The sequence below is a fragment of the Belonocnema kinseyi genome, chromosome 2 (assembly GCF_010883055.1).
Source record: "Belonocnema kinseyi isolate 2016_QV_RU_SX_M_011 chromosome 2, B_treatae_v1, whole genome shotgun sequence".
Lineage (NCBI taxonomy): Eukaryota > Metazoa > Arthropoda > Insecta > Hymenoptera > Cynipidae > Belonocnema > Belonocnema kinseyi.
This window is the reverse complement of record NC_046658.1, coordinates 158,278,023-158,294,739: the sequence shown is the minus strand read 5'-3', so window position 1 is coordinate 158,294,739 and position 16,717 is coordinate 158,278,023. Positions and strand designations below refer to the sequence as shown.

The 16,717-nt window shown below is 20.8% G+C and overlaps 2 protein-coding genes across 2 annotated transcripts in view; one reads left to right on the top strand and one right to left on the bottom strand.

Annotated features, from left to right (window-relative positions):
• The window catches only part of LOC117167851, a 435,057-nt gene extending 427,533 nt beyond the window's left edge, over window positions 1–7,524 (top strand). The window contains exon 8 of the mRNA XM_033353059.1: window positions 7,363–7,524. Within this exon, the coding sequence (XP_033208950.1) occupies window positions 7,363–7,459 (97 nt within the window). The 3' untranslated portion in view covers window positions 7,460–7,524. The remainder of the gene's footprint in view (window positions 1–7,362) is intronic.
• Window positions 7,525–7,704: 180 nt separating this feature from the next.
• The window catches only part of LOC117183046 (serrate RNA effector molecule homolog), a 93,731-nt gene continuing 84,718 nt past the window's right edge, over window positions 7,705–16,717 (bottom strand). Inside the window, exon 17 of the mRNA XM_033376199.1 lies at window positions 7,705–8,346. Within this exon, the coding sequence (XP_033232090.1) occupies window positions 8,271–8,346 (76 nt within the window). The 3' untranslated portion in view covers window positions 7,705–8,270. The remainder of the gene's footprint in view (window positions 8,347–16,717) is intronic.

Sequence of the window (16,717 nt, the reverse complement as noted above, 5' to 3'; positions counted from 1 at the left end):
GAACCAAAAAAAAATACATTTTTACGAATAATAAAATAGAGAAAATGTTAGCAACAAAATTAACCTTCAATAAAAAAATCAAATATTTAAATTTTCAACAGTAAAATGAATTTTCAACTTAATAAATTAAATATTAACCAAATAGTTGAATTTTCAATTAAACAAGATCAATTTTCACCCAAAAATGAAATAGTAACATTTTCAGTTACAAAAATTATCTTTGTATTAAAATGATGAATCTTTAACTCAAAAGTTTTTTTAAAAATAAGAGTTGAATTTTCAACCATAAAGGACGAATTTTCAATCAAAATTCTACCAAAAAGGAGGAATTTACAACAAAATTGTTGCATTTTCAACCGAAAACATTAATTTGTACCAATAATAAAATAGTTCAATTATTAAAAAAAAAATAATAATAATTTTCAACCAAAAAAACCAACTGATTTTCCACAAAAGAAATTAATTTTTAACTAAAAAATCAACATTCAAGAAAAAAGGATAAATTTGCAACCAAATATTTGTTCGCATTTTAGCAAAAAACATACATTTTTATTGATGATAAAATAATTAAATTTTGATTAAAAAAATTAATTTTTAATACAAAAAATTAACCAAATATTTGAATTTTTAACTAGATATATTTTAGAATTTTCAACAAATTGAATAAAATATTAACCAAATAGTCGAATTTTCAATTAAAAAAGATGAATTTTAATTTAAAAATGAAATAATTACATTTTCAGTTGAAAAAGTCTTCAACTAAAAAAAAAAACAGATGTTTTATCTAATCGTTGAATTTTCAACTAAAAAACGATTTTTTTTTTAAATAAATGAATTATCAACACAATAGTAGAATTTTCAATTAAAAGAAGAATAATTTTCAACTAAAAAAATTAACCTTAAAAAAAAGGATAGATTCGAAACCAAATAAATGGTTGCATTTTAAACTAAAAAAATATACATTTTTACTAATAATAAAATAGTTAAATTTTTAGTAAAAAAATTAATTTTCAATCAAAAAAAAAAAAGATTTTTAACCAAATATTTGAATTTTCAACTATAAAATAAATTTTCAACAAAATAAATTAATTATAATATAAATAGTTGAACTTTCAATTAAAAAGAAAAAAAAACTTTCAATCCAAAAATGAAATAGTTATATTTTCAGTTTAGAAAATTTCATTTTAATGAGATAATGAATCTTTGACTGAAAAAACAAAAAAACAACGAATTTTTATCTAATAGTTGAATTTTCCACCATAAAAGACGAATTAAAAAAAAATTGTCTACAATAAAATAGTTCAATTTTAGTAAAACAAAATTTCCAACCAAAAAAAAGCAACTTATTTTCAACCAAAGAAATTAATTTAAAAAAAAACATGAATCTGTGTCATACTAGTGAAATTTTCAAACAAAAAAAAATAATGACCAAGCAACCAGAATTGTTATCTACTTGAGAAGACGAATTTTCGTCAAAATTTTTCAATTTTCAAATTAAAAAACATAATTTTTTAACCAAAAAACTAAATAGTTAAGTTTTTAGTTAAATATATTCATTTTCGTAGAAAAAAAATTATTTTCAATTAAATACTTAAAATTACAACAAAAGTAATGAATTATCAACTGAAATTATGAATCTTTTACCAAAATGAACGAATTTTTAACAAAATTATCGCATTTTTTAACCGAAAATATCAATTTTTATAAAAAATAAAATAGTTCAATCTTCGGAAACAAAAAAAAAATAATTTTTATCCAAAGAAATGAATTTTTAACTAAAAAGATGAATTATTTTATTTAAAAATTAATTAATTGGTTGAAAATTCACCTGTAGGTCGAAAAATTCATCTCTTTTATGAGCAGTTAATTTTTTTTAACTCTCTGTAGGAAATAAATTTCAATTTCAAAAACACTTCATTTATTTTGTTGAAATCTCTGTTTTAAATGATGTTTTCACCTGAAAATTCAACTATTCCATTGTTGGTTGAAAATTCCTTTTATTTTTTATTTTATTTAAAATTAATGTCTATGATTGAGAATTCATCTTTTTGATTGGAAATTAATTAATTTCGTTGAAAATTAGTTTTAATTTTAATTAAATTAAACTTCTTTGTTTCAAAATTATTTTTTTAAATTCAAGATTCATCGTTTTAGTTCAAAATTAATTCTTTCAACTCAAAATGTAAATATTCTATTTTTTGTTGAAAAGGTGTTTTTTAGTTAAAAATTATTCTCTTTGGGTGCAAAAACTATTTTCTTAAAGATTAATAATTTTAGCTGAAAATTCATCTTCTTAGTTCAAAATTTAACCATTTAGTTGAAAATTGATTTTTTTGAAGTAAAAAATTTTATTATTTCATTTTTTGTTCATAATTTCCTTTTTATATTTCAAAAATAAACTTTTGTGTTGAAAGTTCATGAATTTTGTCGAAAATAATTCTTCTTAGTTAAAAATTCATTTATCTTCTTGAAAATTGAATTATTTTGTTAAAAATTCGTTCTTTTGGGTTAAAGATTCATTATTTTAGTTGAAGTTTTATTTCTGTGGTTGAAAACCTTTTTTTTAAAAAGATTTTTGTTCTTGAAAAATAGTTTTTTCCTGAAAATTCAACTATTCTATTTTTTTTGTAAAAATGTGTCTTTTTTGATAGAAAATTAATCTTCTTGGTTGAAAATTCATCTCTTAGTAGAAAATTTAAATATTTAGTTGATAAATCATTTCTTTTTTGGTGAGTATCAATACCTTTAACTGAAAATTTACCTATTTTATTCTCGGTTCGATTTTAGAAAATTTTAATTAGTTTGATTTTAGTAAATAAATTAGTTTTCAATAAAGAAACCAAATTTCAAATAAATTGTTAGATTTTTCAACAAAGAAATTAATTTTCAACTTGATAGTTAATTTTCATATTAAAACTGATAAAATATTAATTTGTGGTAAAGAAGTAAACTTCTAATGAAAAAAAAATGTTTCTAACAAAATATTTAAATTTTCAACAAAATTAATTTATTTTCAACTAAAATGATAAGTCTTCTGCCAAAAAGGATAAATTTTCAACAAATAGTCACGATTAAAAAAAAAAAATAAAAATTTACCAATAATAAAATAGTTCAATTGTAGTGAAAAAATTCATTTCTAAAAAAATGATTTTTAACAAAATAGATCGATTTTCCATGAGAGAAATAAATTTTTTACTAAAAAGGTGAATTTTCAACCCCAAAAAAATGAATTTTTGGCCAACGAAAATTACATTGTGCTAAAAGGACAAATTTTCATCAATGGAATAATTAAATTTTAAGTAAACTAAATTAATTTTCAACAAAAGAATAATAATTTTTTTTTAATGAATAAATTTCTAACCTAAAGAATGGGCTTTCATCTGAAATGATGAATTAAAAAAAAAATACGAATTTTCAAACAGATGCTAAAATTTTCAATAAAAAAAAAAGATAAAATTTTACCAATAATAAAATAGTTAAATTTTCCACCAAAGAAATCAAATTTCTGGTGAAATGATGAATCTTCAACCAAAACAGGAGGAATTTTCTACAAAACGGTTTTTTAAATGTATTTAATTATATTCGTTATGAATTAATAATAATTATTAATACTATTATATTATTTATATTATATATTATATATAATGTATGTATCTATATAATATTTATCATTATATTATTGTTAAATAATTATGAATTTAATTTATTTATATATTCAGTATATTCACTATTTTTATTTTTTTAAATTACTTTCCAACAATTACATTGATCGATTAAATTTATATATTTTTCTCTAAAATAGATGTGAGTTTTTTATGATAATATTATAGTGTTTCCATGTAAATTTTTAAAGAAATAGGGTAAGAGCACTAATTCTTGGCACCGTCGCTCAATGATTGTCCAACAATTGGGGAGCTGCCAAGAATGGGTGGTCTCACTGCCGTTGAGAAAATCGTTATGCACTAAAAGTATCAAGAAACTTTTTATAAAATTTACAAAATTCAACTATTACATACATATTTGCTTCAAAATTCGTATTTTTGTTTTGAAAATCCCTCTGTTTTATAGAAAAAATGTCTTTTCGACATAAAAGTGAAAGATTTTGCATCTATTTTTTTTCCTCATTGACTGTAAATTTTTTCTTTTCTATAAAAATTCATTTCATTTGTTGAAAATTAAACTATTTTGTTGAAATTTTTTGAAAAATATTTTTGAATGCTTTCATTGAAAATTCAAAATTTTGGATTTATTTGTTGGGCTCATTGACTGTGCAATCTTTCTTTGATGATAATTCACTTCTTTTGTTGAAAATTCGTCTTTATTGGTAAAACTGTAATTTTCTTGTTTAAAATCTCATCTTTTTGCTTGAAAATTCAACTATTCTATTTTTTTTTTAATGTAGCTTTTTTAATTTAAGGATTCATCATTTTAGCTTAAAAAATTAATTTAATTGTTTTAAAATAAACAATTTTCTTAAAAATTAGCTTCTTTTATTAAAAGTTCGTATTTTTTATTTGAAAAATCAACTGTTTTGTAGAAAATTCGTCTTTTTGTTTAAAAATTCATATTTTTGGTTTTAAAAATTCAACTGTTTTGTAGAAAATCTTTCTTTTCCACATGAAAGTTCAAGATTTTGCATCTAATTTTTTCTTTCTTATTGACTGAATTTTTTCTTTTGTATGAAAATTAATGTCTTTGATTGAAATTTTTTTTGTATATTTTGAAATATTTTTGAATATTTTTCTTTAGAATTTTTAAATTGAAAAGTCTACTTTTTGGTTGAAAATTAACATTTTTCTTGAAAATTCATATTTTTGTTTTGCTAATTCAACTGTTTTTTTTTTTTTGTAAAAAATCTGTTTTTTCGGCATAAAAGTTCAAGATTTTGCATCTATTTTTTTCCTTGTTGACTATGAATTCTTTCTTTTGTATAAAAATCCATTTCATTGGTTGAAAATTTAACTAATTTGTTGAAATTTTTTTATATATTTTTTTCTTGGCTTTTCTACTTGAAAATTCCACTTTTTGGTTGCAGATTTCTCTTTATTGGTAAAAATTTAATCTTTTTATTTAAAAACACATCTTTTTAGTTGAAATTAAAATTTTTTCTTGAAAATTCATATTTTCGGAATGAAACTTTAATTAAAAAATTTTTTTTTAATATATATTTTTGAACATATTTGAATTTTTAAATTGAAAATTCCACTTTTTCATTAAAAATTCGTCTTTTTTGGTAATAATTTGATTACCTTGTTTAAAACCTCTTCGTTTTGGTTGAAAATTCAACTATTCTGTTACAAAATTAATTTTATTTGCTTGGAAATTTATATTTTTTGTTAGAAAAGTAATCTTATTAGTTCAAATTTCACCTTTTCGTTAATAATGAATTTCTTTGGATGAAAATTCAACTATTCTATTTTTTGTTGAAAATTTAACTTTTTTAATTTAAATAGTTATAATTTTAGTTTTGGAAATTAATTTCCTTGTTTCGAAATTCAACAATTTTCTTGAAAATCTACTTTTTTGTTAAAAGTTCGTATTTTTGTTATGAAAACTCAACTGTTTTGTAGAAAATCTGTTTTTTCGGTATAAAAGTTCAAGATTTTGCATCTATTTTTTTTGTTCCTCATTGACTGTGAATTCTTTCTTTTGTATAAAAATTCATTTCATTGATTGAAAATTCAACTATTTTGTTAAAATATTTTTTTCTTGTCTTTTCTAATTGAAAAGTCCACTTTTTGGTTGAAAATTAAATCTTTTCTTGAAAATTCATATTTTTATTTTGAAAATTCAACTGTTTTGTAGAAAATTGGGTTTTTTCATTTTTTTCCCCTTAAAAATTAAATTATTTTGTTGATAATTTTTCTTGTTAGATTGGAAATTAATGTAAACTATTTGGTTAAAAATTGATATATTTTGTTAAAAAAAATCGTCTTATTTGGTAAAAAATTAATCTTCTTGGTTGAAAGTTAATCTTTTTGGTTGAAAAATTAACTATTTGGTTAGCAAATTGATTTTTTATTAAAACAATTTTCAACTTTTAATTTAATTTATTTTAGAATTGAAATAATTAAAAACATTGTTTTTAATCAATATTATATATTTATTAAAAATACAATAATCAAATATTTTGATCCAAGAATATTTTTTTAACGTTCAGACTTCTTTAAAATTTAAATTTCCGAATTTAAAAAATAAAAAAATTTAAATTAATAAATACAGTTTATTTGTAAAAAAAAACAATAATTAAATATTTTAATCAATAAAATTTCAGTAATAAATTTTTTTAACGTCAAATATAGTTCTTAAAATTATTGTTTAAATGTAAAAGATACCAGACACTGTAAAATTTCCGAATTTGAACAATTAAAAAATGTTTTAAGGATAAATATTCTTTAGTTGTTAAAAATAAAATAAATGTTTTAATCAATAAAATTTTGTTTTCAAAATTCTAGTGTATTTTGTAATAATAATTGTTTCAATTTAAAACAACAAGAATTCTAAAAACACTATATATTTTTTTAATCTGTATTATTTGGTAAAAAATAATTTTTTTTGTTTAAAAATTCATCTTTTTGGTTGAAAAATCAACTATTTGGTGAAAAATGAAATTAAAATTAAAAATTCATTTCTTTAGGTTTAAATGTAACTTTCTTATGACTGAAATTAATGAAAAATTTTTATCCTATTGAAAATTAATTAGTTTAACTGATAATCTGAGTATTCCACGTTTTATGGAAAATGTACTTTTTTTAGTTAAAAATACAATTATTGGAAATATTATACTTTTTTTAGAATTAATGTTTGTTGTTGTTAAAGATCTCTTTGACTGAAAATTCATTTTTTTTTGTTGTAATTGAAAATTAATTGCTTGGACTAAAAAGTTAATTATTATATTTTTTGATAAATTTTATCTTTTTGAATTAAGAAGTAAACTATTTAGTTAAAAATTGATACATTTTGTAACAAATTCTTATTATTTGATAAAAAAATTAATTTTCTAGTTAAAAAATTATTTTTTTTTTAATAGTGAAATAAATTTATTGGTTTAAAACTCATAGTCGCCGAAAAGTCAGAGAATTTCAAAATTGGTTTAATACCACAACTAAAATTAATTGGAAAAAAAAAATTGTTTTAAAATATCATTATTTCGAAATTTTCAATACAAAATTAAATTCTTGATTTTTTATTTTATTTTGAGGGCTCTATGAATGTTATCTCCTATATAAACTAAAAAAAAATCTGCGCCATTTAAAATTTCCAAAATTTATGTCTTTCGAACCTGCTATTTTTTTTTTTTCAGTAAATTACATATTATCCACAATTAATTTTCTAAAAAAAAAACAAACATTTTTTCAACAGAAACGGCAGGTGCATCACAAAGAATATGAAGTGCAACGGAATCGATGACTGTGGTGACGGAACCGACGAGCAACATTGCAGAGACCGAACGTCTTAGATATTTTTATAAAAATGCATGAAAAAAAAAAATAATAGAAAAAAAATGAATTGTATTGCCAATGTCACTCAAGACTTTGTACAATACACACAGTATTTTAAATAGAGAAGCGCAAGTAATATATGTATATTGTATATGAATTATTATATATGAAATTAATGAAATTAATTTACTTATTAATAAAAAATTATTATTGATGAAAGGTTTTCTTACTTTTTTTTAAAGAAAAAAAAAAAAACACTTTATTATATTTTCCAGCATTTTATTTGATTTTAAGCCGCAACTGATACAATTCCTGTCTTCTGCATTAGAAATCTACACAAAATTACATTTCCAATATGAAATAATATTCTTTTCTTTTTTTAATAAAAATTCAATTAAATGTTCCAAAAATATGGACATTTGAAAATATTATTCAAAAAATGGTTTAACAATATTTTCATAGAGTCGTTTTTACACAGAAATAAAGGCATTAAAATCATTTTTCAAGTTCAAGTAGATCTCTATTTTATAAAAATTGAAGGAGCCAAAAAATGCGGAAAATTCTACATCATTACTATGATAAGATTACATTTACATGTCACAAATCTAATAAAAGTGAAAAGTCGCGAACTATTTTCTTGTCAAAGAGAAATATGAAATTGTTCCGTTTATACAAAATCGGACTCACACACCAGTGTAAAAAAAGCTTCTTTCATTCCGAGTTTTTTTCTTCGGAATTTTTTTTCTTTTCTTTTTAGTAATTATAATATGCAACAAACATAAAATAAAAGTCTATTCTTCGGGTAAAGTTCCCGGAAGGGAGAATAGATTACAGAAATTCGTCTGGTTCTCGGGGCGCGTCGAGATCTCGGTAGTGAATTACTGGCCTGAAGTCACCACCTCCTCTGTAAATTTAAAAAAAAAAAATCAGAAAATTAGGTTTTTGCAAAAAATTAGGAATTTTTGACAAATTGAGAATAGTCTTAAACTCGGAAATATATTATTGATTATATTTTAGCAGTGATAAAATTCCCGAATTTAAACAATTTAATTTGTTTTCTATAAATATTATTTATTTATTAAAAATACAAATATCAAATATTTTTATAAAAAATATGTATTTAATGTTTAAAGTTTATAAAAATATTTTTTGAATTTAAAATAACAACATAATTTGTTCAATTATTGTTCTTTCTATATTTAAACAATAATTTTAGCAACACTGAAAATATATTTTTGTTTTGTTTTAAAGACAGAAAATGTTTAAATTTTTTTAATTTGAGAATTTTTTAGTTCGAACATGTTATAATTCGAAAATAAACAGTCAATAAACAATGAATTTTCCTATTCAATAATATAGGGTTGACTGAAAAATAAAATAAAATTCGCGACACTGAAATTCTAGAAATTATTATGAAATATCCGAAATAACAAATTGCTGAATTTTTAAAAATTAATAAATTAGTTAAATTTGTTTCCGAAATTTTTAAAATTTAGAACAACAATAATTGAAATCAAACAATAATTTTAGAAACTTTAAACATTAAAAACAATATTTGAAAAAATAAAAACATTTGATTATTGTATTTTTAATAAATAATACGTATAAAAGATTTATTATGAAGTCGGGAATTTTCCAATCCACTAATATAGAGATTAACGAAAAATCCTGAAAAATAAAATGCCATATATAATTTAATTATAAAATATCCGGACTAGAAAATTGCTAACTTTAAAAAATAAAAAAAATTGTACATTATTTTTGTATTGAAAATAAAATGATCAAATATTTTTATTTAACAAATTATTTTTTATGTTTAAAGTTTCTGAAGTTGTTTGAATTAAAAATAACAATAGCTTCAGAAACTTTGAAAATTAAAAAAAATTTTTATCCAAACATTTGATAACTCTCTTTTCAAAAAAAAAATATTTATGAAAGACAGTCGGGAATTTTATTAAACATGAATTTTCCAATTCAGGACGATAATATGAGGATGACTGAAAAATAAGAAAATTAAATCCCAACACGGAAAATCTAAAATTGGAAAATTCCTTAATGATAAAATTCCGAGAGATTAGTAAATACAAAATACAGAAAAATAATTAGATTACAAAAGACCCGTAATAGAAAAAATTATATTTAGTTTTAAAATTTCTGACATTGTTTGAATTTAAAATAACAATAATTTAAATCAAACAATAATTTTAGAAACTTTAAACAGTTTAAACATTAAAAATAATTTTTTTTTAAATAAAGATTTGATTATTGTATTTTCAATCAATAATATTTATGAAAGATCTATTATAAAGTCGGCAATTTTTCAATTCAAGTAAGAATATAGAGATGACTGAAAATTCCAGAAAAATAAAATTCCGACGCTGCGAAATTCCAGAATTGTAAAATTCCCGAATAATAAAATTCCTGCAGAATTTATCATATTAAAATATTTTAAAAATAAAAAAAATGTTCACAAAACATTATTTATTTATTAAAAATACAACGATCAAATATTTTTAATGCTTAAAGTTTCTGAAATTGTTAGAATTGAAAATAAAAATAATGTCAGAAATTTTAAACATTGAAAAAATTTTTTGTTGTTATAAAAATAGTTGATTATTGTATTTGTAATCAATAATATTTTTGAAAGAAAATTTTTAGATTGTTTTAATTCGAGAATTTTCTAGTTCGGACATTATTTAATTTAATTTAAAATTAAAATAATTGAAATCAAACAATAATTTAAGAAACTTTTAATATTACATTTTTTTAATACTATATTATATATTTATTAAAAATACAATAATGAAATATTTCGATTCAAGAAAAATTTTTTTTTAACGTTCAGTCTTTTTAACAATTATTAATTAAATTTAAACAATGGAAAATATCCGACACTGTAAAATTTCAATAATTAAATATTTTCAATAAAATTTCGTTTTAAAATTTTGTTTAACTTTCAATATATTTCCTAAAATTATTGTTTAAATTTAAAAACTACAAAATATCCGGCACTGTAAAATTCCCGATTTTAGACAATTAAAATTTTTTTTAAGAATAAATATTCTTTATTTGTTAAAAATAAAAAAAAATTATTTTGATCAATGAAATTTTGTTTTCAAAATTCCAATGTATTTTGTAATAATAATAGTTTGAATTTAAAATAACAAGAATTCTAAAAATACCACTCGATGAAACATATTTTTTTAAAATTTGCACAGTAATTTTTAATCATTTTATATTGAAATGCAAACAATGAATTAAGAAAATACACAAAACATTCTTTAAAAAATCATTAATAAAAATATTACGTACATTTTTTAATTTTAAATAACGATAATTTTAAAAAAAGTTTCTGGATGAAATTTTTTTTTAAATGTGCAAATTTTTATTTCAAATGCAAACAATATTTTGAAAAAAATACACTAAAAACTTCAAAGAAAATTTTATTGATCAAAATATAGCATATAATATTAAAGAATTTGAAAATTCACGAAAGAGAGAATTGCTGAATTATAAAACATCAGACACTGTAAAATTTTCAAATCAAAACAAATACATTTTTTTGTTTAAAATACATATTATTTATTTGTAAAAAAGAACCATAATACAATATATTTTGGATGAAGTTTTACTTCTAAATGTGTAATGCATTTTTCAATATTATTGTTTAAACGTAAAATGACAATATAAAAAAAAAATTCTCGATTAATTAAAAAAAAATTAAAAACCAAATGGAAATGGATACTTTTCACCGATCAAAATATTCGAAAATTTCCGAATTTGAAAAATTAAAAAAATAATTTTTTTATTAAATATTATTTATTTATCAAAAATACGACAGTGAAATATTTTGATTGATGAAATTTCTATTCAATGTTCAATGTATTTTTTCAAAAATTATTGTTGAATTTAAAATTACAGTAATTAGAAAAAAATACAACTCAATGAAATTTTTTTGTTTGGAAATGTGCACATTATTACTATTTTTTTAATTCAAACAATAATTCAAAAAATACATGAAACATTTTTAACAAAAATTATCCATCAACATATAACTCTATTTTATTTTTTTTAATTAAAAACCTTTTAATAAAACTCTTTAATTATTTAAGTTCGGGAATTTCATAATTTGGGATTTTTTGTAATCTATTTATTTTATTTTCAGTATATTCGAAATATCAAAATTAAAAGGTTTTGAATCTTAAACCATTTAAATTCTAAAATAATTTTTTTAAATAATATACCAAAAATAATAATATTAATCAAAAAATAAAACTCGTAAATAAAAAAATAATAAAACTACCGAAAAAGTTTATCAACAAAGTTGAAATATTGCGAAAGTGTAAAATTAATTTTTTATGAAAATTTGAAAAGATTTTAAATCAGTTCAAAATATTTCCAATAAGAAAAAAGAATCTTGAAGATCTTATCCTGATTTTTTTCAATTTTTGAAACACTAAAGACTTTAGGAATATAATTCAGGAACAAATTTGAAATATTCCGAAATATAATTTAACTAAACTATAGAAAATTTCAGGAATTTCAAATGACCGTTAATATTGAAATAACAAAATTTTAAATTCCTGAGCAAATAAAAAATAATTTGATACTTTTTATCTGTTAAAATACTTGAGAATGAAAAATTCCGAAAACTAAAATTCCCACATAATAAAATTCCAGAATAAAATTTCGACAGAAAATTGCCGAATTTATACAATAAGACAATTTTTATTATGAATAATATTTATTTATTAAAAATACAGTGATCAAATCTTTTTATTGGCAAAATTTTTTTTAAACGTTTGAAGTTTCTAAAATTACTGTTTGAATTTAAGCATCGATTTAAGAAACATATTTAATTAATTAAACTTCTGTAATATTAATTAAAATTCTGTAATATTAAAAATTGTTTGGTTAATTTCATTATTCGGAATTTTATTATTAGGAAACTTTATGCTTGAAAAATTTTATTAATAAGGAGTTTTCGAGCTCGTGAATTTTAGTGCCGGAAATTTTATTTTTCGAGATTTTCAGTCATTCCATTGAAAAATTCCCGAATTTAAACAATTAATCTTTTTTTAAATAAATATGATGTATTTATTAAAAATACAATGATTCAATATTTATAAAAACAAAAGATTTTTCATGTTTAAAGTTTCCTAAAATTATTATTTGAATAACAATAATTAAGAAATGTATATTTCATTATGGTACTTGTAATCAATAAAATATATTTATAAAAAAAATCGCAATTCTTTAATTTCGGGAATTTTTCAATTTAGCAATATTCTGTCGAGAATTTCATTATTGGGGAATATTCCAATTCGGTATTTTTATTATTTTCGAATTTTATGTTTCGGAATTTTTCAGTCGTCCCAGTTATTTTAAATACAAACAATAATTTCAGACATTTTTAAGATTAAAAGTAATTTTTTTATAAAAATATTTGATTATTGTTTTTTTTAAATAAAGAAATAAAATTGAAAAAATTTCAATTATTAACATTCAGGAATTGGAAAACTCGGGAATAAAAAATCTCTCGAAATTATAAAATTGCCGAAATATAAAAAAATCGGGACTGAAAAATCCTGAAAAATCAAATTCTTGATGCGGTAGTAAAATTGGAAAAATTGGTAGTAAAAATTGGAAAATTCCGGACAGAAAATTAAATCTTTACAATTAAAAATTTATTAATTATAAAATTAATTTTTCATTTCTTTATATTCGGGAATTTTAAAGTGTCCGGAATTTTATTTTTCGGAATTTTCCAATCATTCGAAACATTTCATTTTAAATCACTTGAAATTTGTTTAACATGTAAAATAGTTTCCAGAAATTTTTCTGGAATTTTTCTGGTCAGTTTCTTTGAAATTGACATTATTCGTTAATTTTCTCTGCCGATAATTATTTCTTCGCCAAAAAAATTATGTCATCCCCCAACTAAAATCTAGAAAAATAAAAAATAGGGACGATTGTAAAATCCCGAAAAATAAAATTCCCAAATAATCAAATTGTCGACAAAAAATAGCCAAATTATAAAATATTAAAATTGAACTATTCCCAAAATTAAACAATTACAATTTTTCCAATAAATATATTTTATTGATTACAAACACAATAACGAGATATGATTTTTACAAATTATTTTTTAGGCCGGCAATTTTATAATTAGCGAATTTGATTTTTCGGGATTTTTCAGTCGTCCCAAAAACTAAATCAGTAAATAAATAAATAAATAAAAAGAAAGTGGATTAAAAACTGTGTTGATCTTTGAAATTCTCTCCGCCAGGAGGGGCGAATCGAATCGAAGCTGCACTGAAAATGAAAAATACAAGATGAAAACTGGTTATCCTTTGTGCAACAGACATCAGACCAACCGGACAGGGATACCAGTGGAATAGGAAAATAAAAAAACGACTGATTAGCAATAAGCACGTTTATTTGTTCCCCTTTTTAAATTAACCGGCTGCTTAGTCTCTCTCTTAGTCTCTTTTATGTACAACGTCGTACGATTCTCATAATATTAACTAACGTCTCGCTTGGATAAAATTCATCTAAAACGCAACTCTTCTTGCTTCCTATATCAGCAATTATTTATTCTCTTTTAAATCTCTTTTGATTAGTCACTGAGTGAGTATATATCAGAAATTTACAATCTGACAAAAAACATAAGAAAATATGAGAACTTAGGAAAATATATAGTTAGTGCTAATTTTGTACCAGCTTTTTTGCTTTAGAGCCCAGACCTCTCTCTCTCTCTCTCTCTCTCTTTCGCCCATTCTTTCTTTCTCTTTCGCCCATTCTTTCTTTCTCTTTCGCCCACTCTTTCCGAGCTCTAACAATACTTTAGCGGAATTATTAAAATTTAGAACATGTCCATGTCTAGCTGGTCCAAGTCATTATAACTAACAATAGGCCTTGAAGCTGACTCCGGAGCGATTCTGAAAACATTATTTCAACAAATACAGTTTAAGGATTCAATCAAAAATTTCAAAAAAAAAAAAATAAATAAGATTAAAATTCAATTTGCAGTTTCAATTTACTCACAAGGGGAACCCCTACATCAGGCCTAGAGTTCTTAAATTCCCGAGAATTTAAGTTCAGGTTACATAACCAAAAATATGACAGAATTTAAGAGAATTTATGATTTTTAACAATATTTTTAGTGTTCAGGTTAATCAGCGGTTGAATATAAAATATTTTTGAGCTCAGAAATACTCAGAAATTACAGTGTTTCATATAAAAATTTTAAAATTTTCAAATACATTAATTTATTTCAAACAAAAGTTTTTTCTACTTTAAAATAAAACTCTTTAGCAAAATAATGGAATTTTTAACGTTATAGTTGAATATTCAACCTGAAAAGACAAATTGTCAAGAAAAAAGTGTCATAGTTTTGATTTTAATGAAAAAAGAATGAAATTTATAAAACAAAAGAAAAGAATTTTTTAAATATTACTGCTCAACAAAAAATTAATTTTCCACAAAACTGATGCACTTTTACGCAAAAAAAGGAAATTTCAAACTAAAAATTATTTTTAACAACAACAAAGAAACGCGAATTTTTAACTAAAATATATCAATCTTAAAAAAATGGAAAAGTTACATTTCATGTTAAAAAATTAATTCTAAACTAAAAAAAAAAGAAGTATTTTCCACTTAAGAGTAGAATTTTCAACCAGACATAAGCCTTTAATAAAAAAATTTCACAATGTAACTTAACGCTTTTTTTTTGACCCAAGTAGTTAAATTTTCAATTAAAAAAATGTATAACAAGAGAATTAAACTTTTAATCAGCGAGATAACTTTTCAAATTAAAATATAAATCTTTAACAAAAAAAGTGATTTCTTAACAAAGCGATTCAACCAAATGTTTTAAACAAATTAGTAGAATTGTCAATGAAATTTCTTCTGTAACAGATGGAGTTTTAAATAAAAAAGATCAATTTTCAAAAAAAATAGTTGAACTTTCGGTTGAAAAAGATTTTAGTCAAGTTTTCAATATCAAACTATGAATTTTTTTAAAAGAAATCATTTTTTCCCAAAAAAAATGAATTTTCAATCCAAAAAGACAAATATTTTTAATAAAAAAAAATTGTTGAATTCTCCAGCAAATAGTTGCATTTTTATCAAAAAATATGAAATATATCGTAAAGCAGAAGAATTTTTTATTACAAAAAAAGTTGAGTTTTCATCCAAAAAATATTCCAGTTAACTCAGTAAATTCTCTTTTGAAATTTATTCTCCTTGTTTAAAAATTCTTCTTTTTAGTTAAAACTGTAAGTGTTCTAATTAAATAATAATAATTTTAATCAAAAATTCATCTCTTAGGTTGAAAATAAAATTTCTTAGCTGAAAGTTCAACTCTTTTGTTCCAAATTATTTTGTTGAAAAATAAGCTGTTTGATTGAAAACTTGTTTTGTTTTTTCATAAAAAGAAAGTTTTTGCCGTAAATTTAAATATTTTGTTGAATTTTTTTTTGTTTGGTTGAAAATTATCCAGTTCCAGTTGAATATTCCACAATTTTAGTTAAAAATTCATCTCTTTGGTTAAACAATTATTTTTTAACTCAAAATTTATTTACTTAATTTTTTATTATAAAATGATTAACTTTTTTGTTCAAAATTCGTTCTTTTTTTGTTGAAAATTGATTTTATAAATTAAAACATAATTATTTCAGTTTTTGTTGACAATTTATCTTTTTCTAGTAAAAATTAATTTTTGTTGTTGAAAATTCAACTATTTTAGTTGAAGATTCATTGTTTTAGTTGAAAACTCATCTTTTTTGCATAAAATTCAACTACTATTCCTGTTGAAGATTCATCATTTATGTTCAAAATTTACCAGTAGGGATAAAAAAATTTGTATTTCAAAATGTAATTTCCGTTTTTTGTTGAAATTTTTCTTTTTTAGTCCAAAATTCATCTATATCGTTGAAAATTAATCTTTTTGTTTTAAAATTAATCTCCTTATTTTTTTCAAATTTATATCTATCAAATAGTTGCATTTTTATAAAAAAATAGGAAATTTATTCAGAAGCAAAAGAATTTTTTTTACAAAAAAAGTTGAGTTTTCATCAAAAAAAGATTCCAGTTAACTCAGCAATATCAAAAATTGAATTTTTGTAACAAAAAAATAAAGCTTCTACGAAAAAAATTGAATTCTCAATGCAAAAAGACGAATTTTTTCAACCAGAAAGGATGAATTCTCAACCAAATAGTTGAATTTTTTAAAAAGAAAGGACATTTCTTTTAAAACAAATGCACTTTTTTTA